At 42.9% G+C, this 26606-nt stretch overlaps 2 protein-coding genes across 3 annotated transcripts; both read right to left on the minus strand.

Annotated features, from left to right (window-relative positions):
- Positions 1 to 1911: 1911 nt before the first annotated feature.
- On the minus strand, positions 1912 to 8986 carry tnfsf13 (TNF superfamily member 13). The gene is made up of 6 exons (XM_036523756.1): positions 8849 to 8986; positions 7966 to 8074; positions 7468 to 7506; positions 5816 to 5934; positions 3408 to 3546; positions 1912 to 2902 (listed from the first exon to the last, which is right to left on the minus strand). Exons 1-6 carry the CDS (start codon positions 8984 to 8986, stop codon positions 2793 to 2795), a joined length of 654 nt encoding a protein of 217 aa, XP_036379649.1. The 3' UTR covers positions 1912 to 2792.
- A 2338-nt stretch (positions 8987 to 11324) lies between these two features.
- Positions 11325 to 19718, minus strand: LOC118775644. 2 transcript variants are annotated; one of them, XM_036525656.1, is made up of 7 exons: positions 19693 to 19718; positions 18914 to 19061; positions 15020 to 15145; positions 14526 to 14568; positions 12877 to 13100; positions 12068 to 12251; positions 11325 to 11556 (listed from the first exon to the last, which is right to left on the minus strand). In XM_036525656.1, the coding sequence occupies exons 3-7, from the start codon at positions 15112 to 15114 to the stop codon at positions 11389 to 11391; spliced, it is 714 nt and encodes a 237-aa protein (XP_036381549.1). In that variant the 5' UTR covers positions 15115 to 15145; positions 18914 to 19061; positions 19693 to 19718; the 3' UTR covers positions 11325 to 11388. The 2 variants fall into 2 exon arrangements, with proteins under 2 accessions (XP_036381549.1, XP_036381548.1); XM_036525655.1 differs by having other exon boundaries at positions 14526 to 15145.
- Between the last annotated feature and the right edge of the window lie 6888 nt (positions 19719 to 26606).

Consider the following 26606-nt stretch of genomic DNA (forward strand, 5'->3'; position numbering starts at 1 on the left):
TAACATTCGAACAGATCTTCATCAATGTATTTTGTTCCTGAAAAGGCTTATATTTCAGGTGGCTTTATACATTATCTGTACGGGAAAGAGAGAGAGCATTATGGATGTGTGTGTGTGTGTGTGTGTGTGGCCTTCTCTAGCTTTCTGAGCAGTTGAACATTAATAGTTTCAGTGACCTTCTTGGTTCTGTTCTGTGTGTTAAAGGATTAACGCTGCAGTGAGTTATCTGCACTTCCCAGCTGTAGCCGCTAATGATGCTGGAGTGAGCCGCACTGGAAGCACTGCATAGAGAGGTGTACTTTCTGACTGCACTGCACAGCCCACACCATCCTCCCCCTACCTCTCCACACCTCTACCACTCCCCCTCCCTGTGTGCCCCACCCCAAACCCAACAGACACACACACTCACACACACAATGGCATTAGGTGAGACAGTCTGGCCTGGCAGGACAAGAGGATGCTGGGAAAACAGACAAAGACAATGACAAGCCAGCCCCTGGAAACTCCGCCCAGTCCCGGACATCCCGGGCTGTGATGATCATAATGCGAGTTCCTATCGATACCTGCCCTGCTGAACAATGCAGGCTCCCACTTCAGGGCAATGGACAGCCAGTGGAAGGAAGAGGACTCTCTTTACAAGCTTCCTCTTCTCACAGTAGAGGATCACTCATATACTACTGACAGGATACTACTGTAGAGTACAATAACAGTGCATGCACATGCACGCATAGATACACACACACACACATTCACACACCTACCCATACACACACACATACACATACACACACACACACACACACACACACAGACACAATCACATGCATACATATAACACTAACACACATACTCAGTGGCACTCAGCACTAAAAGAGATAGTAAAAGTAAAAACTGAAAGTAATGGTCCGGCAATAAACTAGCATCCTTTCCAGGCGGCGCTCTTGTAAATCAGATATTTCCTGGCACAGAAATCGGGACATTCTCCGCTTTAAGGAGTTACCCCGGTTTACTTACTACTCTCAGCAGTTTGACACAGAGAGGCTCATTGCGACAGACAGTAGGACAGCATGCAGTATCAGTAACACAGAAGTCAGAAAGCAAACTGCAGCTTTCAGGGATATCTGCAGTATAAGATCACTTTGCACTTCTCTCACGCTCACATGAAAAGAGTTCCTTTCAACCACACATACACTTTGTGAAAAATATTAAAACTTCCTCTTTGCAATCGACCAGAGAGATTGCTATTAAACATTTGATTTGGAATCCAGCATGAGCAGCTGTTTGTCTGCTATCAGAAAAATCAACACGATCACATATGAGGAAGTTAAATAATTTGTCAATTGTGATGTCATTATGTGTCATTATGTCCACAGCAGTTTTTTTTTCTGCAAAGATAACAATGATAAATAGATAGATACGTATGAAGAATTTTACTTCACAGAATTAAGTCTGAATCATTAACATAAAAGGTTCTGTGTATATTTCTGGATTTTTTATACAAGTATACAAGAATTTACAAAGGCATTTACAAAAGAAATGACTACATGTGTACCATAGACTGTAAGCTGTGCACTCCTGTCCTGTAATTACATTCCCTGTTTGTAAATGTGCTTTTATTTCTTTTTGACTGTGGGCACGCTTGCACTGTCTCCTGAGGCTGCTTTGGTAGGCCGCTCGGCTTCTTTTTATCAGAAGATCAGAGTGTGCACTGATACTCTGGCATCTCCAGCACTGCAGTCGTGCACTAGATTTCAGACATACATCTGCACTGTTACAGAATGACCTTATACACACTCACACGCCATGAAACCTATTAGACTGTCTCCCCAATAGAGGAGGTGCTGAGGGACAGCTTCGGTTGTAATTACCTATGCCACCATTGGGGGGCAGAGGTTACATGACTGCCTGCCTGCGTGTGTGTGTGTGTGTGCATTGGCGTGTATGCATGTGTACATGCACGACTGTGTGTATAACTGACAAAGTTATGGGTGGATGAAGCTTATGACATGTGAAAAGGAGTGGAGTAACTGATAACAGTAGCTTGTAGGGGTGAGGGGTATGGTGTTTGCTCTGTTGAGCTTAGCTCTCATTTTCCTCTGAAATAGTTGAAAATTAAGTTGACTTTTTTCTTATGCTTTCTAAATAATGCTTTTATTCTGATGTCAGGTGTGATTTATCACCCAACAAACAAGTATTCTAACCTCACAAAGAGGAAAAAAATGTCCCCTTTATACTTTACAGGGTGCACTTGAAAGTATGTTGTATTGCCACAAGGGGGTGCCTTTGGTTGAACTACAGTCTTGTAAAGATAGAGTTTTGAATCCATGACTCTTCGAATTTTAATTGAAGAATCAGATTCCCTGGTTATCACCTTTTATGTATTGTAAGGGGGCCATTCAATCTTTTTTTAAACCTTTATGCCAAATGGTGCCAGCTCAATGGATGATAATTAACTAAGAGCTGGAACAGGAACCCACACATGCAATCGCGTTCTCACGACTGGGAAAGGGCTGGGAAACGGTGTGTAGCAAGGTCAGTGCACCCTGAGTGCAGCACAGCGTTTTGTGACAGTGTTCGGTACTCATTTCACGTTCTTTGACGATAATACTGAACATGCGTCAGTGCTCAGTCAGTGTGCGATGGTTTGCGTGTTCAGTCTGTACAGTGTATCAGTCTGGTGTTGAGTTATTTATGACAGTGCGGAGAGCTGGTGCTGAACTTGTCCTGTGTGCTCATTTTCTGTGGGGGTGTACAGTGTATGTGGTTCTGCTCAGTGTTCAGGCAGTTTGGTATCAGAGTTTGTAGATGCCCATGAAGGTGGAGTGCGGTTGGAGGTCAAGTCCTGCGTTCTTACGAGGAATAGAGAGTTCCAGAACAGAGCCAGCCTCCAGGTACTGAATACCTGAGAGAGAAAGAAAGAGAGTGGAGGACCAGAACGAATCACGAATTTTAAATAATGACTTAAATGTTAACATAACCTGCCATTAAGGAACTATGAATTTTGAATGCCCAAAAGTAAACACAAGAAAAAGAAGTGGATATTGATGCTCTACAGATACAGACACTAATGCATAGACCAGCATTATAGCCTAACACTATCACTTCAACTCCACCTTTTAAACTACCACTTAAACTCTATCCATTAAACTATCACTTCAACTCCACCTTTTACACAACCATTTAAACTACACCATTTAAACTTTCACTTAAACTCCATCGTTTAAACTACCACGCCATTATTCTAACTGTAGATCTACAGAGCAGGCTTTCACTCTCTTGTGCTCATTTGTGTGGATAGATTGAGCAATCATGTGTTCTCTCTTTTGCAAAGCCTGACCTCAGTATTCAGCGTGTGTGTGATCTCTATATGTTCAGTCCGTGTTGCGTGTTAGCATGTGATGTGTTACCTGCAGTGTAGCAGGTGTTGAGCGCATAAGTGATGTTGTCGGGCATGCTCTTCATGCACTTCATCAGTCTGACTTCATTGCCATCAATCCGCTTCCTGATCACATGACCCATGACGTACGTGGAATCCTCATACAGGACCTGTCAGTCAGAGTTCACTCCATCAATAATGGACAGACAGGGCAGGGCAGATGTGGGAGGGCTGCCATCTACTGTTGATGTCACAGGTCGCTATCTTTGAAGGCTCAAACACACTGCTAAAGCACCTGGGTTGACTGTGTTAGCTTACTGTCTGTGGATTATTTAGAACATAAGAACATATTATGACGAGAACAGGCCATTCGGCCCAACTAAGCTCCCCATTTCAATTAAAGAGAATCCAAAACTGCATCAATTCTGGACATGAACACAGCAAGGGTCTCTGCCTCAATTACATGACCTGGCAATCTATTCCATGTATTGATAAATTTTTGTGTAAAATAATACTTCCTTATGTCAGTGGGGAACTTACTCTTCACTAGTTTCCATTTATGTCCCCTTGTTCTACAGACTGAACGTACCCTAAAAAATCTACTATAGTTAACCTTATTGAGTCCTTTTATAAATTTAAAAACCTCTATTAGATTACTCCTAAGTCTCCTCTCGCTAAGTCTAAATAGGTTACGTAAGTTGAGTCTTTCCTCATAGCTTTTATATTTCATGCCAGGAACAAATTTAGTTGCCCTTCTTTGAACTTTTTCAAGAGCCTCAATATCTTTTTTACAGTGTGGTGCCCAGAACTGCACACAATATTCCAAGTGAGGTCTGACTAAAGCACTGTATAATTTTAATATAACCTCTTTAGATTTATAATTGATACTTGTAGCTATATATCCCAACATCCTGGTGGCCTTTTTTACTGCTACAGCACACTGCCTAGATCCTGTTAAGTTTGGGTCAACTATTACTCCTGAGTCTTTTTCAAATTGAGCACATTCTAGTTTTTTCTCCCCATGAAGTAATCTTGTCTAAGGTCTTATTTCGCACATGCAAGACTTTACATTTAGTTAAATTGAATGTCATCTGCCAGGTATCTGCCCACTTTTGGATGCTGTTTAGGTCTTCCTGTATTACCTTAGTTGATTCTATACTGTTGGCTAGACCCCCTAGTTTTGTATCATCTGCAAATTTTACTATTTTACTGCTAACCTCTGCATCAAGATCATTTATGCATATAAGGAATAGCAAAGGCCCCCACACCGATCCCTGCGGGACTCCACTTCGTACAGGACCCTGCTCTGATACAATACCTCCCACAGTTACAGTCTGCTTTCTATTAGATAACCAACTTCGAACCCACTCAGTGATAGCTCCTGTAATCCCTTGCAGATTTCATTTTCACTATAAGTCGCTCATGTGGTACTTTGTCAAATGCCTTTTGAAAATCCAAATAGATAATATCGAAAGCTTGTTTTGAGCCTAAACACATTGTAGCTTCCTCAAAAAAGTCCAGGAGTTTTGTTAAGCATGACCTCCCTCTGTGAAAACCATGCTGGCTATCATTTAAGATACCATTTTGTTCAAGGTATATTTCCAGATTATCCCTAATGATGGATTCCAGTAATTTACATGTGATACAAGTTAGACTGACGGGCCTATAATTTCCTGGATCAGTCTGGTCACTTTTCTTGTAGATAGGTACTACATTGCCATGTTTCCAGTCATCTGGTATTTCTCCAGTTTTGAGAGATTGTTTAAAAATAACTGTCAGAGGCTTGTAAACCACTTCCGCTAGTTCCCTGAGAACTCCTGGATATATTCCATCGGAGCCTGCTGCCTTATTTGTTTTAAGTTTTTGGAGTTTATATAGTACTTTTGCATCATTTAATTCAATTTCCTCCATAAGACTCTCAGAATGAGGTGTGTTCAATTCTGTATATGTGAAAACACTTCACTAGTGAAACTCTCCACAAAGTAACTATTTATTTAGGGTATCAGCAATAGCTTTGTTATCATAAACCATAACTCCGTCCTTATTTTTTATACCTCTTATCTCATCCTTAACTATCCTTTTACGACTATAGTATTGAAAAAAAAATGTATCATGTTTGTTATCATCCATTATAAGAACAAGTTATCATAAGACCTGCTAACACAGGATTGTACTAACTACTAATGTGTACTGTTACGTGTTATCTCTGATGTGTATGTGCAGTAAGCCTAGCAGGGGCTTCAGTGCTGCTTATAGGCCACAGCATGACCCCTGCACCAAGTACAGTGCAGCACATCAGTGAGTAGCATACACACTGTAGCCTCAAGGCCCAAGATGACAGCTGGTGCTGGCAATAGGACCTACGTTTACATCGACTGTGCAGCACGCTTAATACAAAGCCAAATTATTGGAATGCATGACCTCTTTATTTAAATATACCTGACTATAGATGAAGTAGAGACCTCCTGTTATCACGGTGACCGCCTCCCCAGACACATTTAGCCCCTCCCCTTGACTCTGTCCTACAGTCCATTTCAGCACTGTCTTGTCCTCTTCATCTGAGAGAGAGAGAGAGAGAGTGTGTAAAAGAGAGATAGAGAGCAAAAGAGAGAGGGTGAGAGAGACAGACAAAAGAGAGGAAACACAGCAAAAAGATAAACTTAAGCTGCTACCAAAATACTTCAACAAAAAAGGAAAAGCCACACAGACAAATCCCTCTCAAAAATGGAAAGATCCAGCGAATAAAGTCAATGCTGGGAGTGACAGAATAATTACAGCATTGCCAAAACTATGAATCATATGAATTTTTAAAGAACTTTCACTAATACTACAACAACAAAGTCAACAAAGTATGTCAAGAGAATTCATTTTAATTTCATAGAATCTCAACTTACTGGAACACCTGATCACAACTGATCAAATTTATGAAGATTTTTCTGAAGATCTCAGTTCCGTCAGTACTGAGGTGCTCCTGGGACCAAGAGCTTAAGCGCAGAATTTGTAAGACTGGAAGCAAATTTCACATCTGTAAATACCAAGTAAGGTATCTGTGTAAGAACTAATCTGGGGAAGGTGTTTTCATTAATACTAAACAAAACCAGCATGAAGCCAGCATTGTCCCTGTCAAAATCAACTAGATTATAAATGAAATAATATATGACTATTTGGAATTTTGGGGAAAGGAAAAAACAAAAAATCCAAAACAAAATAACAGTTATTTGTAACCGAAGAAATAATTTGCCAACTGGCAGAAAGCACATTTACAGTAAAATGAAATGAAATGAGAAGCATGGCAGCTCATCACACCCAGCAGCATCAGGAACCACACTCGGCCAGCAAAACATGGCAGCAGGCCAGCAAAAGCAAGCTCTGTTTTCTGTCTAACAGGAGAGGCTGTGACAGAGATTGCCTCTGTCTGCACTGCCACAAATAAACAAATTCGGCTGCATCTCTTAAAAGAAATAATTCGGCTACTTAGAATTCTTCTCAGACTGTCAGGCACAGAAACTGATCAGCTGTGTAATGGCAAGCACACACAGCGCCCCCTGCTGCTCGCGGTGTGTCACAGCTTGCCCTTCAGACAGAGACATTAAATAATCACCTGTGCGTACACATATGGACACAGACAAAAATATATTTCACCGGTACACATCACTTATTACCATAATTACTATTATTGTCACCATTTTGATTATTTACACTACTGTAATTCTGACAATGTGGTTCTTCATCCAATTTATGTGTTTTATTGTTGTTCCCTGCTTGAGCAACACTTCTGTATGAATAAACTTCAAATTGAAAATGAAATTTAGAGAGAGAATGGGGAAGGAACAGAGAGGAGGAGAAGAAGGGGAAGGAAGAGAAAGAGTGGGTTTAGAGAAACAGCAGGGAAGACAGGGGAAGAGAGAAAAAGGTGGACAGAGAGGCAGACATGAGCAAGAAAAGGGAAGAGAGATTTTTTAAAAAACAGGTGTTACAAAAGACAGGGAGGACAGGAAGTCTGAGGGAGAGAAGAGAAGCCATCTTCCAGAGAATGACAACGAGGGACTCAGCCACAACGTTTCAGAAAAAAAAAAAAAACTTGCACTCACCGAAAGATTGCGAGGACAGGGGCTGAAGATGCAGAAAAGTGCGCCGCCCTGTAAGAAGACAAGTTAATGACAGCTTGGGATCTCACTACATGGAATTAACAGATGGTAGAGATCATGGTCTGCAGGATGGAGTGTGGGAATGAGAGGAGACAAAGAGCATCTGGAGGAAGGGGGGGGGGGGTGATCAAGAATGCTATTGTTTCACCCTGGCCCTATATTCATATAAGACTGTGCAGATAGCAAGATAGCAGGTGGGGGAGGGAGTACAGGGCTGTCGAAATATGGTAAAGCCCCACTAAGATGAATCCATGTATTAATGGTATGTATTAATGGCATACTGGATGTGAGTTATAACCATGTAGGTTAACAGCGCTGCCTGAGTTACAGTTTGGCACAAGGAATAAGTGGATAGTTACGCCCTCTGTTTCAATAACCCTGCAGAGGTTGGGTGACATGACCTGCCACAGAATGTTCACAGAAGAAGACGTTAGCGGGACCCACTTTGTCCAGTCTGCCGAAGCCTCCGTGCTCCTTTCCTTGGCGCCTCCCTCCTCATTCGCCCCTCATCTTGGCCCAGTGTCCCCACTCGACCATAAAGGGTGGGTACCTCAAACAGAACAAAAGGGGGTCAAGGGCAATTCCTTAGAACCAACATCAGATTCATCCAAAAGCAGCCCACGGTTTACACTGTCTATTTGCACAACTACATATTTACTCAAGATTTTCGACCTAAGTGTCTTTTTCAAGGGTGCAACAGCTGTGCCACCTCCTCTCTTTTACACAACTTACATCTATCTATCTATCTATCAATCTATCTATGTGTAATGTAATGTGTATCATTTGTAATGTGTATCTATTGCTCTCTCTCTTGCTCTCTCTCTCTTTATAATACACACACACATACACACACACACAAATAAATTACATATTTTTTTTACTTAAAATATGTTCCTGTATTTTTAACTTCGCCCTTGAAAGTTCAGATTGTATAAAGCCCGCTTACTGATAATGACAAACAGATGAGCAGGAAGTACTGTGTCAGCAACGAGTGGACTGTCACGAAAATGTTAGTCAGTACAGTTGTGTCCATTGGAGTGCGTTACATGTGTTGTCCTTCCCAAATCGATGAGGCACGAACACTGGCCACATTGTTAACAATAAGACGAGAAGTCACTCCATAAAACACAGCTAATAAAAACAATACTTTCAGTCCAGACGTTTTTTTTCCGGTACGTTTCACAACGTAGCTGAAAAGATTTACTCGGTTGTTGTGACATCCATTTGTCGGGTGAAACAGACTCCCATGGGACTTCAGGTATGGTTTGTGGGTAGGCATTTTTTCCAACATGCTTACTTTACGAGCTCATTAAGACTCACCTACCCCGCAGCGCGCAGCATCTGTTTCCTCTCCGCAGAATGCTCCGACCCGCAGTTTCAAACCCCACAGCTCCTCTCGCAGTCTGTGGATCTGCGCAGCCTGAATGAGCAGCAGACCGAGACAGGTGAAGGCCGTGAGCATCGATGTAGCGCACAAAAGAGAGGGCCACTGAGCGCCGGCCACCGGAACTGCTGTCATGCGCCGTGTCGCGCGGTCAGCCATCAAACTTATCGCAAGCAGCTCGCGAAAAAAAAAATTAATAATAATAACAAAAAAGCACTGTATGCTGCAGCGAGCTGCAATGATGTGGATGCTCGCTTTTTGACAGTCCGTTAACTTTCACTTTCGCAATTTCCAGAAGAGAAGCGCAGCAGTAGGAGGAGATGGTAGGACTGGCGATCGTTCATAAGACGGCCACATCTTAATTTGTGATTTTTTTGGTAACTCTCTCGAAAGATCAGGCCCTCAGTGACTCATCCCCTCTCAAACTGGAAAAACCGCACATACTAGCTGTGTGCCAGTGGCGGAAATTGGAGAAAAAGTAAAAAAGAGAAGGAAATGGAAGAAACAAAAGAAAGAAATTAAGTTGCAAGTGCTGCTGTAATAGGAATAAGACCTCCACACTACAATATACAGTCACTGAAGTGAAAGCTGAAATTTTTACTGTGGTTTAACGTCTTAGCTAAGCACACTAATGAGATCCTTTTCCAGTAGTAAGAACTGAGTTTCAGCAGTTCTGTTATGAGACTTCATGGAGTCTGGAGCTCACAGGATGGCTGTGTACTCTATGGTGTAGTGCTGGAGGTAGAGACTTAGGCGTACTCCTAAACTCTCTTTGACAACAGATTTCACAACACAGGACTTTACTCTTACCACAGTCATCATAAACAAACATTAAAATAGGCTGACCTGAAACATCTGAGGAAAAAAGAAAAAAATCTACACAAGACAAGACAAAAACTGTCTGTATTCAGCTGTATGTATACAATAAGAAAGGGTGATATACCATCAGCTGTAAAGGGAGGGAAAGTTACATAAAATGGCATTCAAATGAAGACATTCAAATTTAAATTACATTTAAAATAATATGTTGTACATTATACAGCTGTTTAAATAATGAAGCACTCATAAGTCACTCTTAATCTTTTAAAAATAAACAAAGCAGACAGAAGGTGAACATTCACCTGTACCACCATCAATGAGTGTTAAACTTAACACAAGAAATAGTGTTTTTCTTCTCGATTACTGCTGAGCAAGTTTGTTATTTGAACTTAAATATATAGTCAACTATTGAACAATTTTCAGAATAAAGCCTCTGACAAGTATTAGCGTCAATAAAGGCAATTTTTGTTGTGGTTTTTACTGCTTTAAAAACTGCAGCGCCAAGCTATTTTTTGTACAGGAAGTCTTAAACTGTGAGGCAACCAGCAATAAAATATCCTAATTCACCCTAGTGCGGAAATTCAAAGCAATAACAAAGCAGAGAGCCAATGCCCAAAAGATTGTGAAAGGTTTGTTTGTTTTTATTCACGAAAAGAAATATGCATAAGAAGAATGATTCTCGGGTATTGACGTCATCTAAACCAACAACTATATTCAATGACTGTATTTTTTTTCAAAATCTGAACTAGAATAAACTTTTATTCAAAGTGATGAATTTACAATCATATTATCACCTTTCTAATACAACACTGAACTGATGAATGACATTCGAACCATGTGTCAGTCAGAAGTCACAGAGGGCGCATAGGCTTTGTAGATGGATCTGCAGATGTATGCACACATGCCACATGCTGAAATTAGACAGTCTATTATTTATAATAAATCATTTGTAACCAAAATGTAACAGCACAGTAAAAACTAAGATCAACAGATGAACATGTAGCAACAGCTTCCCCTACCATCCCGTATATTTTTACACTTTGCAGGTGCCTGAAATGTTTTCTGCCAATTTTGGACAGCGTGGGCCCAGCAGGTAGTGCTGACCCTGACAGTGACCTCAGACAATGAATAAATAACAGATTGTTAATGTAGCTTCAGATGACAGACTATTAATAATGATGCTAGAGGAAAAAACAAACTGGATGCGATAAAATAAGACTGCAAATGATGCTACAGATAAATAAAGAGATAATGTAAGTGTTTGAGAGGAGCATGACAAGATTTTTAAAATACTGTCTCTCTATATATAAATGTGTGTGAGTGGAGACTTGAAAAGACAAATTTAAACAAGCCAGTTTTATACAAGTACTACCCAAACTAATATATGAATATGTGTATTAGAGTGTTATTCAAGAGCTAATATAACCATTTCATCTCAAATATTCAACCTTAACACATACGACCTTCTTGTCAATATACAAACTGTGTGCCCTATGTGCAAATTCCATGCCAGAATGCAAAATTCCTGCTAGCTGTCCAGTAAAGTACTTAGCAGACAGGGCATGCTGAGATCTGCTCTGTGGGCACAGGAGGTGCGAATACTCACTTCACTGAATGAAACATATGGGACAGTAGTGTCATAGACCAAGATGGGCCAGGCCCTACTGCTCTGCACTGAAACCAAAACCCCAGAATTCCTTGGGAGAAAGGCGTGGGCTGCACCCAGCCACGTGGGACCCCCTGTCAGCTTTTGCGATGACAAACGACATCATGGGATTGTCTCCCGGAGCAAGTTTCTGCACTGCTGCCTTCCCTCCTCCTAATGTCATCTGCAACGACATCACAGAGTGGAAATAGGAAGAGTGAGCATTTGTGTGTGCACGCATGCATGCATGAGTACGTGAGTGTGTGTGTGCGCGTGTGTGTGTGTGTGTGTGTGTGTGTGTGTGTGTGTGTGCGCGCGCATGTGCTTGTGCAGATCTGCCTAAGAGAAAAACCTCACGAGATTTTGTTCTGTCTCGGCAAACACTGGAGGTCTGTCCATGCGGGACAGATGGTGCTGCACGCACCCTTAAGCATAAACTAGCTGGAGAGATCCTCAGTTATGTATCACGCAGCAAACACAATGGAACCCACGATGTCAGCATCCTATTTAAATCACTTTCTGTAACTTCTGTTTCAGTGTGGATTCCAGAATAGTGCTCTACATTTGTGCGACAGTGTTTTTCTGGGTGTACGTATGTGTGCGGGTGTTTGTCTGTGTGAGACTGTGTGGGTGTGCATGAGTATGCGCAAGTGTGTGAGACTGTCGTTAGTGTCATTGGGCATACTGGCACATACCTCCTGGTTATGCAGGAGCAGGTTTGGAGGAAAGGAGGCAGGACAGGTTTTGTTTCTCCTCCCCAGGGTCCTGCTGATGCCTTGCCCAGTCTCTGATGTGTCTGGCTCCTCCCCCGTGCTGGTTGCATCCCCTTCCTCTGGCCTGCTGTTGGCCATGAAACCCCAGCTCCGCCCTGTTTTCAGCCTGCAGTACAAACACACTCCTACACATCTGTCACTGCACTCCTAATAAACACTACTGACAATATGATTTTTAATCTGCCTATTTTATGAGAAAATAATATATGTCAATGTATGGTTAAATACTATATCCAAATAGATGAATCCTTTGTTGGGTTCAAGCTCTGATCGCTAGATCACTCTGATGCTACCCACAAACTGTCCGTTTGTCTATTTGGGTGGGCATTTTATGCATGTTGGTGTACGCCGTATTTACATCAGTGACAGAGGGGGACTAATTCGGCAAAGTCAAGTCTTAATGGAGCTTCAGCAAGCAAATGCACTGTTATCAGTGAAGGCTGACAGGTCAGGAACATGTGTCTGACCAAAAAGTAAAATCAAGAGCCATGTCCCAAATACCATTGCTTTCTAATATGTCAATGCCCATGGCATCATCAGTCGTCTATGCTGTGTGCATTTTTGCTCTGTCTGCTGTTCAGCTGGGTTTGTCATCGGTTTCGAGTGGGTCACTTGGCATGCGCCCCGGGACTGACGATTTTGAAATTGTGTGCAAACTCCGCCTACACAGGGCACACCCTCTGTTTCTCTGCCTGTCACGCCCACAGAAGCAGAAACCCTGCCCCTCTTACTGGTCAATGGAGCTCTGCCTCCTCTTGAGGTCGCTGATGTGATGCAACACAGTTGCCACCCTCTGCTGCATGATGTCACCCCTGCGTGCCCCGCCTCCTCTTCCGCCTCTCGCCGTCCTCCGACCCATCAGCTCTTCGGGGGTGGGCAGACTCTTTGGGCCCAGCTCTGCACCCTTAACTCTTCCGAGCCCCGGCAAATGCCTGCGTGCAGCCACTCCAACCACCTATGCACACCACAGCCAATGATACGGAGTCAGGACGCTGTCAGCCAATCAGAACACAGTGCATCCTGAATCATGATAATGGCTTAGAGGGTCCAGTCCAAAGTACATTCCCCAAACAAAGACAGTGCGTTATTCAAAATTCAACAATTACATTACATTTCATTTTTTAACAGGTACTCTTATCCACAGAAGTTTACTAAACTGCATACAAGATTAGGCTAAGATCAGAGACAATATTAAATCATAAGCAGTGAACCAAGATGTAGTTCGAGCAGGTGAGTTTTCAGTCTGTGGCAGAAGACTGTCAGTGGCTGTTCTGTCTGTTGCGAAGAGCTCATTCCACCACTGGGGGGCCAGAGTACAGAGCAGACACAACTAACCCTCACAATTTAACTTAAACCATAGAAACTCACACTTAACAAGCAGGGTGTCCGCTAGGATTTTTTCTTGCCGGTCCGGTGTCCGGAAAGAATTTACTTTACCAGACAAATCTGAAACTTACCGGTCACGTTTCAATAACAGTTTATGTTAGAAACGCAAATATAATGTACACCTAGGTTGACAAAAGAATGACAATGACCTCAAATCAATTTGACTATTTAACGAACAGTAACGATTAAGCAAAACGAACAGTAAGGATTAAGCAAAACCTCAACATTGGCCGCTAAAATGAAGGCTATTGCGAAACATCTGTAACCTGTAACATCAGTAGCCTGTTTAAAAAAAGGCTAGGTCTACATGGCATCAAATGTAGCCTATAGGCTACCAGGTAACATTTTATTTTCCCTTTTTTTTCATTGCGGCAAAGTCCTCTGCTGCCGACTTGAAATCAAACGTGTCCAAGGTGTCTTGCAATGCGCATAAGCCGCGTCACTCTCTCCTCCTCCAGACGACTTCGCAGCGCCGTCTTAATTCGATTCCCCTCTCTGCCGGCACGCTTGACACGGGCAGAACACAGGCAATTTTAGCCAATGTAGCCCATTACAGCTCACTGAGCTCTGCGCTGCACTCCAACTGAAATAAGCACTTTGCAAGCTGTTGCAAAAGTTACATGCCAGCATGTATCGCGCAATAAAAGTGTGCACCCTTTTGATGAAGAAAAGTACTGTAGGCTGTTAATAGGCTGTTTCGCTGTCAAAACACAAATGTCCTGTTTAGGGATGACCTTCGTTATGAGCATTATTACTGGACATTTTGACCGGCAAGTTTTTAATTTATCGGCTTTTTATAGATTTTTCCAGGCAAAAACTGGTAATTACCGGATGACGGAAACCCTGTTAACAAGTTGTCCGAATTAACAGGGAGTTTAGAATCTGCTCTCAGAGCTGGTCAAATCCATGGAAGTCTCAGCCAAAGCATTATGCTCTCCGTGTGAGAGGTTAAGCACACTCTTCAGTAAGGTGTGGTGCCTGTAGGTGAACTCACCAATTCAGCAGGTGCAGCAGCATAGCCCTCTGACTGAAGGGAACTGTGGAGAGAGAAGGAGTGGAGACCTTTCACTGAAGGACAACAGAAAGTAGTGAATGAATTCAGCAGAGGGAAGGGGTGACAGAAAAAGAGCTGACAGGGAAGAGGACAGGTGAGATAGGGAAACAGGAAATTGTACTCCGGTCTAGAGCTGACACAGACACCACTGCAGCCATATGTGTCAACATTAATGTGTGTGCTAGTGTAATTGTATGTACCCTCTGTCTGTCTGTCAGGTATGTCTGTGCAAGTATACACCGTGTCTGTCTTTTTGTCTGGGAACATGTGTCTGTGTAAGTGTGTCAGGACTGAAAGACCTGTTTACTGTATACGTCTGTGCATCTGTCCATATAGGAGTGCCCATGTGTCTGTGAATGTCTTACTGTATGTGTGTGTGTGTGTGTGTGTGTGTGTGTGTGTGAGTCAGTCTCAGTGAGGGTGGTAGAGCAGACCTGGGACAGTGGAGGATCCTGTCCCAGAATTCCTGGTTGTACTGAGCAGCGGGATTAACCTGCAGCAAGGGGGGGCAGCAGGGGGTGCTCTCCATCTGACACTTGCGCTGCACTACTCTGGACCTTCTGAGTTGAGCAACATGGACATGCACATATACATGAATACATTTGCACACATTATATTTTATATGTGTGTGTATATACACACACACACACACACATATATATATATATATATATATATATATATATATATATAGGCATATACATAGACACACACTTTTAAAACTAAAATAAACATTTTCACTTTTATACATAGTTCTGCAAGCCCCTGAGGCAAAACCAGGCTGGTGTGTGTTAGCTGGAATCTGAATTTCACTGCCAAACTTGTGGTTTACCATTGTTTATCTGTTTCCTTCCCAGCAAGTTTACCAAGTTCCAAATAACACGATTCTTTATATGTTTATATTCTTCCAGTACACTCGGTTCGTCAGTATTAGTTACACGGTCTCAGTCAGTTTATCCTTTCTAACATACATCAGAAATTAATTAGTGGCTTCGCCACTCACTTTGCAAAAGAGAGAAAAGGATCGGAGTCATCCGTCCCTATGTCTTCCACCTCTGACGGCTGTAAGTGCCCATTGATGGCCGCTAGATGGAACATTTGTGCCCTGAGAAAAGAGAGCAACTGACACCTCAAACACCTTATGACCGCGGGGAGACCAGGCGGTTATGGAATGCGTCAGACTTCATCAATTTCTTCCTGTTAAAAGGAGACATACAATGCTTTTTTTCCATTATCAATGCAAGAGTGAAATTTAATCTGACCAGTACGTCACCACCACGATCAGCCTCACCTCCCGCTGGCTCCAGACCGCAAAAAGTGCCCTGACTGGATCCAGCCTACGCGGTTCTCTGGACCTCGTCCATAAACACAGCTTAAATAAACTCTACTAACGTATTACATTTTCTTGTCGGAGGTTAGGCTATGAATTCTTGGGTAACGATAACAAACTTAGGCTAACGAGCCTTTACTTAGCCGTAATTTAGCTAGTCTACATAAATTCTTAGCTATCTCACTGTGAAAGCTAGTCACGTTTGTTCACTGTGAATAATAATAAAAAAACTGAATAAATTGATATAACCTTATTGTTTTGTTCTGTGTACTGTAACAACAAAATATAGTAACTGACGTTAGTGAACTGCGTTGCTTACCTGGCATGCACGACGAGGATATATTGGGGAGTAATATTTGTTGCCTAATTTCCTAACTAATTCTGTCAGATATTCCTTATACGTTACATACATATGACACAGCGCTATGATATAACCACATGTTCACATAACCTTTGAATTGTTTTCGTAAACTCGTGTAAGAATTTAATTTGAGGGAAACCAATCAATGAATCTGTGAAGTCCGTATATACAGTAACGCGAAGTAAGAACGTTGGTTTTTCTTCAAGAGAAAAGTGTATGACGTCATTCGAAACGTTTTCTTGAGAAGTTTAAAGATTTCCGGAGTGCCCGGCGGACTGGAACAACGCCCGGTGAGAGCTTCTGGATGCTAAGCAAACAGTACATGGATATTAGGTCTGAGATGCTTACGATTTTTTTTTTTTTTTTTTTTGGAAGGAGGTGCTGTCAGGGTGGTAAAACATCAAGCTGAACATTAAGTTGGGTAGCCAGTGGGTAAATCAATGCCAGCTATTTGCCCTCCCTAATCACTAATGACTAAGCTGGTGAACTAACGGCTGGTTTCATTTCAGGAATGCTAACATGGAGTAAAGCTTGCTGGTTCAGTAGTAGCTTTGGTTGAGATGGTGGGATGGGGTGTGGGTGGTGGGGCTAGCTCACTGCACCCATATGAAAAATCTGAAGATATCTGGGTTACAAGAGCAAAAAATAACTAGTGCAAGTCTGCAGAATGGTCCAAGAACAGTGCTCTTGCTTTCAAACTGCAGCATCCAAAGAGTCACTTGCTAGAGCAGACATGCTCATAGTCATTCATCTGGCTTGTCAACACGTTTCAGTGCAGAGCAGTAGGTTGGAGTATAACCCCTGTGACTGAAACCCAAACACTGCCTGCTTGATTCTCAGGCGGGCTGCAGCTGCTGTACTCCTATTCAAGGTGCTTAACCAAAATTGCCAGCAGAATTAATGGTTAACATGTAAAAAAAAAATCCTATTAAATTGCTCTGCTTAAAAATGTCTGCAAAATAAATGAAAATGATAAATTGTGTGTTGTGGTTTCACAACTCAAAAGAATGAGCCCTACTCTCTCTCTCTCTCACTCACTCTCTTTCCATTTTATTCGACTGGATTTATTTATTTATTTATTTTTGCAAGCTTTGCTTCTTGCCAAGAGACCTTGACCAAGACAGACCTCATTTTCATTTGACACCATGCTTCAAATGTACCGGAAAGACAATCAAGCCAAGAGAGGGATAGAGGAGGATCTGAGGTTTGTGTTTGAATTTCCCTTCAAAATATCTCAGCCCTGTGAGTCTGTGATATGCACTGAAACATGAACACAAACGTGACCCCCTTGCTTCAACCAGGGGTTTGCTTTTTTTGACCAACGTCTTCCAGGTTGCCATGGGATTGGTCAGAGACTGTACTGGATAACAGTTAAGTATTCAGGGATTATGGTGTGTGACATGCTGGTAGCCTTTAGGGGACGATAGACAACAGAGCAAAGTGAAGCTGTTGTTACGGAAAGTGCTCCTCCAAATTAGGATTTAACAAACCTTACAGGCAAAAGAACCGCAAGTCCAGTTTGCATGCTGGGACAGGAAGTAATTACAGGGTGAATCCTTATTCCCTGTCATTGACCTGCTATGTGTGGGAATCTGTTGTACAACCTAAGATGGTTTTTTTTGGCACCATCTCTGATTTGTAAAATAAAATAAACAGGGATAAAAGGTGTTCAAGCAGTGCATCATCCTCTTTCTATGTGTGAAATTGAGATCTGCTGTGTTTTTCTCCTCCTGTAGACACTGTTCTTTCTGTGAGCTCCAAAAGGAAACAGCCCACTGCTGCCATCTTCTCCCAGTCCATACTAAACCACACCTTACAGTGTCTCTATAGTAATAATACTCCATGATTTTATTTTAATTTTTATTTGTGTTTATTAGTTAGTCTTTGTTTGCCTATTTTTAAGACTGCAAGAGCCCAAGGAAACATCTCTGGTATAGGAACAAGAAAATATATACATGTGTCTGTTAAACTACACTTACATTTTGAACTTTTTCTTTTCTGGCTGATGAAATGTTCTCCAGTTCTTAGCACTAGAAACTAGTTCCTCTCACTATATGAAGACAGATAGATTCTTTCTGATTCTGCCAGAAAGTCCAACATATCACTGATGGTGTCCTGCCATCTGAGAAACTGCTGTAAAAAGTCTTACTCGCACAAATTCAAATCTTAAACCATGAAAGTGCTGTTTAGTGCCTTTTCCAAAAAAAACATAAGGGGTGTTAGGGGTGGGGGAGTAGGTTGTACAGGCCCAATTCTTGAGGTCACACAGTGGAGAATTTGGGCAGCTGGTTTCCCAGAATGACCCGCCTCTCCACGCCTTCCTCAGAGATGGTAGCCAAGCGAGCTACGCCTCCACTGGAGCCATTTCTCCATAGCCAGGCACAGAGCTGGGGAGAGGCTTTGGGGAAAGGCATTATTTTTCTGCTGTTTTTTCATTATTAATTCCTTTTAACCTATTTTTCTTCTGTTTTTGGAGGGTAACCTGTTATGTTCCTGTTTTAACAGTTCAGGCACCACTGGGCCAGCTCCTGCCATGCTAATGATGGAAGTGTGAATGCTTTTGAGAGAAAGAGAAAATTAACAAGAGGAATACAACCAACTTTGGAGACAGACCCTCCAGATACCCCTCCCCCTCACCGTCAGAGGTAAAGCGCTGACAGATACTACTCCTTGCTCATCCCTGGTTTGTAGCTGGAGTCCATGAAACCATAGATGTAGGAGCTACCAGAACCACTCGCTAACACCGGCTGCCGCACAAGCATACCCCGATTGGCACTGTGGACACCTGAGAGAGAGGGACACAAAAACTGCAAACAAAAGATCCACCACAATTCTGCACAGCCGCACATAGCACTCCCTCAAAAACACGTTATTTTATATTGCATAGCGCCACCTTGTTGAAAAGCTTCCAGTTTGTTCAAACCACCATGAGAGAGAAAGTGAGAAGAGGGCCTAGTTTCGGCATGCAGAATCCTGACCTGTAAGAACTCAGACAGAACTCATCCATTCTGAGCTCTCATCTCATTTAGTACTGTCAGATTTGGCAGCCATTGCAGCCCCAGGCCTGCCTGACTCTCCTGGCCTGTCTGCCTGTCTTGCCAGAAACCTCCAGAGAGAGAAGTGCCTCCAGTTACACCTTAAATTAATCAGTCAAAATTCTGTGTGCTTTGTCTTTCAATATCAGCAACAAAGTAACCTAATATTATTGAAGTTTACTAAAGTTTTTTTTTTTTTTTTTAGGAAAACAAGGTTTGCTATGAGACATAATGACTAGGGGCAGATCTTATGTTACTTGTTCCAAAAAGTACAGATCAAAAATAATACAGAGCATCATACGTTCACATATTGCTTTAAAATTGGGTAATTTGCAGCGATGTCTGCAAATTACCTCACTGGATGAGATCACATCTACTTACCTACAAAGAGAAATACTTGTGTGAATATGACTGTATAGAGATGTCAAAATCACTGCCAGTCGAAGAGCCTATGAATGCAAAATTGGAACAGATAATTGCATTAAGTTCAATTAAGGCCAGTAAAGACAAATTTGATGTCTTCAGGTCTGTAACCACAGCTCTGTTGGACTTAAATGCAAATTTACGACATATTTTCATATTCATTCCAAACTGCATTTCCAGTCTACAGTGGTCTACAATACACAAATGGCAATTATTTAAATTCTTAACAACTTGGTGACATATTCCCTTACCACAGTATTCTAGCTACACATAATCAGTCACTCACCAAAACAGACAGCTAGCTCACTTAGCAAATAGTAACATCCCTGGATGTTGACTTGATTTGCTGTCTCATTTGTTAGTTACACACCAACTACCTTGCCTCAGTCAGGTGTAGGGTGCAGAAACATTAGAAATGAGCACAGAAAATGATGCGTCTAATCTCACCCCAGCGCAGATGTCCTGGCGGGCCCGGCCCACTACTAGGGAGATGGTGAACCCGGTTTGTTACCATGGCCGCCGCCATCTTGTTTGACTTGCCGCAGAGAACGGCTTGAAGAGAAAGCGTTGGCTAGTGGATTACTGCCACCTACCGGCTCGAATGAGGAAGGGTGGGCAACATTGGTTTGGACACAGCCAATATTTATTTTCTCAGTGATGTACGTTCAGCCCCGAAAACAGACCCAAGGTCGACTTTTCCGAATCTAATCTGAACCTAACCCTGTTAGGGTTAAAAAAAACTGTCTAGTAATCTTTTTCACGGAAGAATCCCGTCATTTATTTACGCGTAAATTAACGCAAATATGTTCATCAGAGTGTTTCTTTTACAGTCGTAGAATATACAAACTGGACAACGACTTTACATGCGAAGAGAAAAAAAGTAAATATGATGTAACGTTAACGCTGTTAAAGGGAAAATATTGTAATAATTATGAATTGCGTTTGTCACACTCCGGCATAAAACGGCTCTGCTCCGCGTGACCTGTTAGTGGTTAACAGCTCAACCCCCCCCTTTATAGTCATGATAACTAACCCACCTTTTTAAAGTTTTAGAAATATTGTGGCTTATGGCTTGGGTGAAAGGGCAAGTACTTCCAACCCCTCACTCCACAGTGCAGATCTGTGTCCACTTTCAGGGGGATTGTTTTTCATATGATGAGGGAGAATTGATTGAGAAAGAGGAGCTCACCTCACCACATATCTCAGATTACTGCAGTTCCATTCAAATGTGATGATTGGATCCTGTCATATTTTCATCGTATGCATGCTGCATTTCCCTGGGACCTTGGAATAGTGTTTGTTGGGAAGGGAAACAAAGGTCAGTTTGTCCTACTAGTAAAGTTGACAAAACCAATGTTTGTGTGTGGGTGTGTAAGTATTTATCCTTTTGTGTGTGTGTGTGCGTGCGCGTGTGTGTGTGTGTGTGTGCATAGCAAGATTACTTTCATTGTAGCTATGATGCTCCTGTAGACCAGGCTGCCACTTCTCATTACATAAGAGATTATTATCGTTATTGTTATTACTGTATCCTTTACTATACCCCTTAGATTGCATGCATCTGTTACATGTCATCCTTTTATCAAAAAGCAGTGCCCCTGAGGGTCAAACCCAGGTGCTTAGCTACTGCTCTACACTGCCCCCTACTGTTAGATTGCTTAGCTTACACACTCATGGAAGGTGACTTTTGGGTCTCATGTTGTTATAGATTGTCACTGTTATACAGTTGAAGTAATCTGGGTGATGGTATCATGACAGTGCTCTACCTGGGAATCAAAGCTGCAGCTTTAGGGAAAGGAGAAACCCCCATGTCAGACACACATCCTCACTTTGAAGGGCTCCTCACTTCAGCCTGATACTGAGTCGTCATGGGTTTCTGTCACTCACAGAGAGTAGAGTACCCAGTGCTGAGCAAACCGCACTCACAAAACAGCACTTACCAGGGTGCACTGAACACCCAGCACTGAACACACTGTGCCGATCATCCAGGACTGAACACACTACAGCTCCCAATACATAACGCAATACACCCATGTCTCAATATGTTGCACTAGTATTGCACTATGTGTGATGTCCTGTAAGTCCTTGTATGAGCATGTCAAGAAGTACTGTGCATTGTGTGTGATATTGTGACTGCTGGAACCATTCCATCTAGGCAAATTCCTTGTGCATTTCATGTACCTGCAAATAAAGGTGATTTTGATTCTGATCAAAGAATCATCTTGAGTCTGAAATACACCACAAAACACACAGCTCTTATTGCGCACCAAAAACACGCAGCCCTAGATGCACACCATTGAACACACAGTCCTCGATATGTAGCGCTGAGCAGAGCATAGAGTGCAGTAGATCCCTGTGGGTCTGGTGTGAGGCTCAGCCCAGCGCAGTGAGGTGGCCCCAGCAGCTCAGAGCTGCACTCAGTCAGTCAGTCAGTCGATCGATTGTGTCTTGATTAGTAGAGCACTCTTGTGTGACAAAGAGCCCCACGGCACTCAGTGCTGCCAGCGTTATGACCTAGTTTGCTGAGCTTTACAGGAGACCAGACAAGGAGGAGGAGGAGGAGGAGGAAGAGGGGCAGGAGGACGAGGAGGGAGCAGGACATCCTGTAGAGCTCAAGCCTCTTCACCCCAGTGTTTGCACCCCTACAGACAGGTATCAGACCCCCACACTACCTCACACCTCTACAGCACTAACCTTACAAATTACCTCACACCCCTACAGGAAGAATAATTAACCCAACATACTACTTCACACCTCTACAGGAAGAATAACAGACCCCACCCGCTACCTCACACCCATACAGCAGGGAGTGCTGACCCACAGCTAGCCACTCTGTGTTGCGCTGCGCTGGGTTTGCTGGCTGAGCAGTGAAGAATTGATGCAGCTTGACAGAGATCCAGTGGGAGAACACTACAGCTGGACCATCACATATGAGCAGAGAGAGTGTATGCGTGAATGTGCGTGTGTGTGTGTGTGTGTGTGTGTGTGTTCATGTGCGTGTGTGTGTGTCTGTGTGTATGTGTCTGTGTCTGTGTGTGTGTGTGTGCGTGCACCAATAATTACAATCAGTGATTATGAAAGTAAAACCTGCTACTTTGGGTGCTGCCAACATCCTGTTACACAACCGTCCACATTTCTCTTTACCTCAACCACCCAGATTACCCCTCACCTCTACACCAAGATTAATCCTGACCACAACCGCCTAGATTACAGTTGACCTGCAATCACTCAGATTACTCCTGACCACAGGGCCCCTCAGTACCTACCTAAAAACATCCCATCACTGCTATAGCTTCTGTTTCTGCTAATTATACCCACTTAACAATTATACATAAAATTTTTTAAAAGTAATTTTCCATACACACTGCAAAATGGGTGTAGAATATGATATACTTAAAGTTTAGACACTGTGATATACTTAAAGTTTAGACACTGTCACCTGCTTAGTCATTCATACTGTGCTGAGAATGCCTCAGAGTAATGCTGGCCTGTCCCCATATACCACATACAACACTGAAAAATGTAATGTGTGAAAACTTTACACTCATAATTCAGATAACATAATCTGGACTACAGAATAGGAATGATCAAATTTCCTGCATATGTCAGAAAATGTTGCTATATATGCATAAATAAATATCAGGGTGTTATTCTGCACACGTGACTAACTGTTGATTTTGTCTTGTATTACTAATTGTTTGATTTTGTCTTGCATTACTAACTTTTTATTTTGTGACATAAGGAACTGCACTGTTCAACTAATGACTAACTAGAACACTTCTACCGGCAAAAGGCTATTACTGCAGGAGCCACTCACTCCCTGACTGAGAGAGAGTCAGTCAGTCAGGGAGGCAGTGAGTGCCACTATCATAAGTAGGACTGCTTCATCCAGTCATTCCCAAAATAAAATCTGAGCCTCTGACCCTTCTCTGTGTTGCAGTTTTTTTTTTTTTAGAGATGAGTCTCATACTGGACTGGGTGTTTGTTCCATTGTTGTTGCCAGCTCAGAAAGACAGCGCCACACTTCAAATGGCAGACACCAAGAAGAGGCATGTGGCGTCTGGGAATTGAACTTCTTTCATGTTTCTCCTCAGAGAAACAAAAACGGTGGCTGGTTTGTGTTCCCTTTGTGTATCAAGCAATGCGATTTCAGGCTTTTATCTGATAGGACAGACAGGCAGGAACGGGGCTGGGATGGGGGGAGAAGGGGGGTAGAGTGTGCTAAGAAAGGTGGAGGTGTGCAGCTGGTGGATTCTGTTCGGTGTCGATTGAACAGTCCTTCATCCAGATGCTTCATAGCCTCTTTGGCGTGGTGTGGGGGGGGGGGGGGGGGGGGGGGGCTGGGGGAGGCGGACAGGAAGGGGTGGAGGGGCTGTGTTGGGAGGGTAGAAAATGGGAGGTGGGGCAAGCGGGACTTTGCTGAGCTCAGCTGGTGGAGAGATCATGGTCAATTAAAACAGCTCTTAGAGGATGGCATTTAATCCTGGATCATCGTCGCTCTTCAAAGCCGCTTCTGCTCAGAGCAGTAAACGCCACGCTGGCCCCAACAAACACCAGCTAAAAATAGAGCCGGGGACGGGGATGTATGACCACACCGATCCGCTGGGGAGAGGAAATGGATGCTGGTGGGTGTGGGGGAGTCACCATGCTGTATGTGCAGATGGAGTCCCATTCAGAAACATTCCTCACTGGACAAGACCAGGCTTAGCCAATCACAGGCAGATGGTCAGAAGAAACACGAGACACATTCAGTGAAAAAAAAAACATCGAACTCCTCAATATTTTTCTGTTTTTTTCATACCTTCAAATTGCACCGTACATTCAGTGCAATGCCTGTAACGCAGTGTTCTGTGGTAAATTTGAGATTTCTGCCTTTATAATAAACTTCTTCATAATGACGATATGGATTCTGGTATTCTAATTTCCCGTGTGTTCGCTGCTCTGTGTTGAGTAGTCTGTGTGTTGAGCGCTCTGTGTTTTTTTGTACTTTCTGTGTTGTGCACTTTGTGTTTTGAGTACTCTGTGAGTTGAGTGTTGTGTGTTTTGAATGCTCTTATTTGAAGGCTCTGTGTTTTGAATGCTCTTATTTGAATGCTCTGTGTTTTGAATGCTCTTATTTGAAGGCTCTGTGTTTTGAATGCTCTTATTTGAAGGCTCTGTGATTTGAATGCTCTTATTTGAAGGCTCTGTGATTTGAATGCTCTTATTTGAAGGCTCTGTGTTTTGAATGCTCTGTGTTGAGGGCTGGGTGTTCGGTACTCTGTGTTGCGTGCTGTGTTGAGGGCTGAGCGCTCAGCTCCCTCTGAATGACAGCAGCCGGACACAGATGTCACAGATGCAGCGAGACTCCAACTTCATTCCCAGCGGGCTGACTGAGTGGTCAAGGGGGCAGGGGGGATTGGCAGGAGGTAAGAGGCTTTTCACTCTTTGAGAGAGAGGGCCCAGAGAGGGAGGGGCTGAATGGAGGGAGGGGCCCTCAATTCATTGGGAAAAATCCGCTATGACACCTTTTGGCTTCGTGCCCCTGCGGGCATGCTGCCATGTATTAGCTCCTGTCACCCACCTCTGGGCAAGAATTTCACTCCATATTCATAACAAAAATAATAAAAATACAATTTACAATAATAATAATCGTCACCACATCATCAATGTAATCATAAGTACATAATAACATTGCCTTTCCTGTTTCTTGTTGTTTTTTATTTTTTATTTCTTAGTTGCCCCATTCATACATTTACAGACACTGTAAATGGCTGGCCATCTTGGGGCAGGTGCATTTGTGGGACCCAACACCCCTCCCAGACCTGTCCCCCCTCCTGCATCAGCTTGACTTCACTTTATTCCAACCCTCTGGTAATCTGGGCGGACCCAAGCTGCTGGGGCATTAAGGTTTTTTTTTTCTTTTTTTCTGAAGGACATCTTTTTAAATCCCCCTCTGTCATTTACAGAGACAGAGAGAAAGAGAGAGGGAGAGAGGGAGAGAGAGGGGGACCACAGTCCCAGTCTTCTCCAGTCAGTGGGAGATGTGGGACTGTCAGTCTCCGTCACCTGCTTTTTATGTCTGTCTGTCCATCTGGATTCAGGCTTGGCTACATCTCTAATCTGCTGTTATATGGATCAGACATGGACAGCAGAGTGAGGGAGAGAGAGAGAATGCACTAGAAAGAGAAGAAGAGAGAGAGAGAGAAGTGCTTGGGCCTAAACGGAGAAAGTGAAAGCCGTCTTTCAGATCCAGACGTTCTTGTGGAATTGTGGCCCATTTTTACCCCGAAGCAGAACTCACCATTCAGAACAAAAAGAAAGAGAGAGATGAAGCTTTGGGAGTCACCCGATCTCTGGATGTGAGTGAGATGTAGAAGCAGTGGAGTTACAAACGGAGAAAACTCTTTCCTTCCTTGAGGAGGCTCCGAGAAACTTTCCTGTTGTTCGTTGTTGGTCTGGCTTTGGTGAGTTCCACGCAGCATGGTGACCTGACCATTTGCTGGCACCATCAACGTCACTGTGGTACTTCTATCTGTCGCCTTAACAGCAAAAAGAAGGAGCTGCAGATAACCACAAATCCGGTTGTTGTTTTTTATAGAACATGTGCATCTTTAATTTTTTCTGCTGCTGAATCTGTGCTTCATCTGACAGGACAGTGAAGAAAGGAGCAGTTCTCTTTGGGGAAATACTGTCAGTTGTCCTCTGATCTTGGCCGATGTTGTTTCTGTGATGAGGCTATCTCTGGCACTGACGCAATTATCACTTGATTTTTGATGCATTTATTACAATTTTTTGTATCGTCCTTAATATTTTTTTGGATGCGTTAGGTACCCAAAACCTCATAAGCCCAACTCCTCTGTTAAAGTGTGGGATTATTTGCTCTCCCGTCAGTT

Source organism: Megalops cyprinoides, chromosome 3 (assembly GCF_013368585.1).
Source record: "Megalops cyprinoides isolate fMegCyp1 chromosome 3, fMegCyp1.pri, whole genome shotgun sequence".
In the NCBI taxonomy this organism is placed as follows: Eukaryota; Metazoa; Chordata; class Actinopteri; order Elopiformes; family Megalopidae; genus Megalops; species Megalops cyprinoides.

Coding starts and splice junctions, on each gene's coding strand:
- tnfsf13 (XM_036523756.1), bottom strand. CDS start 8,986: ATGCTCACGGCCTTCACCTGTCTCGGTCTGCTGCTCATTCAGGCTGCG. Junction 7,507..7,965: donor TCGGCAGACTGGACAAAGTG/GGTCCCGCTAAC, acceptor CAGGGCGGCGCA/CTTTTCTGCATCTTCAGCCC. Junction 5,935..7,467: donor CCTGTCCTCGCAATCTTTCG/GTGAGTGCAAGT, acceptor TCTCTCTCTCAG/ATGAAGAGGACAAGACAGTG.
- LOC118775644 (XM_036525655.1), bottom strand. CDS start 14,852: ATGTTCCCAGACAAAAAGACAGACACGGTGTATACTTGCACAGACATA. Junction 13,101..14,525: donor CTGCTGCACCTGCTGAATTG/GTGAGTTCACCT, acceptor TGGTGTGCATAG/GTGGTTGGAGTGGCTGCACG. Junction 11,557..12,067: donor TGCTCCTGCATAACCAGGAG/GTATGTGCCAGT, acceptor ATGTCGTTGCAG/ATGACATTAGGAGGAGGGAA.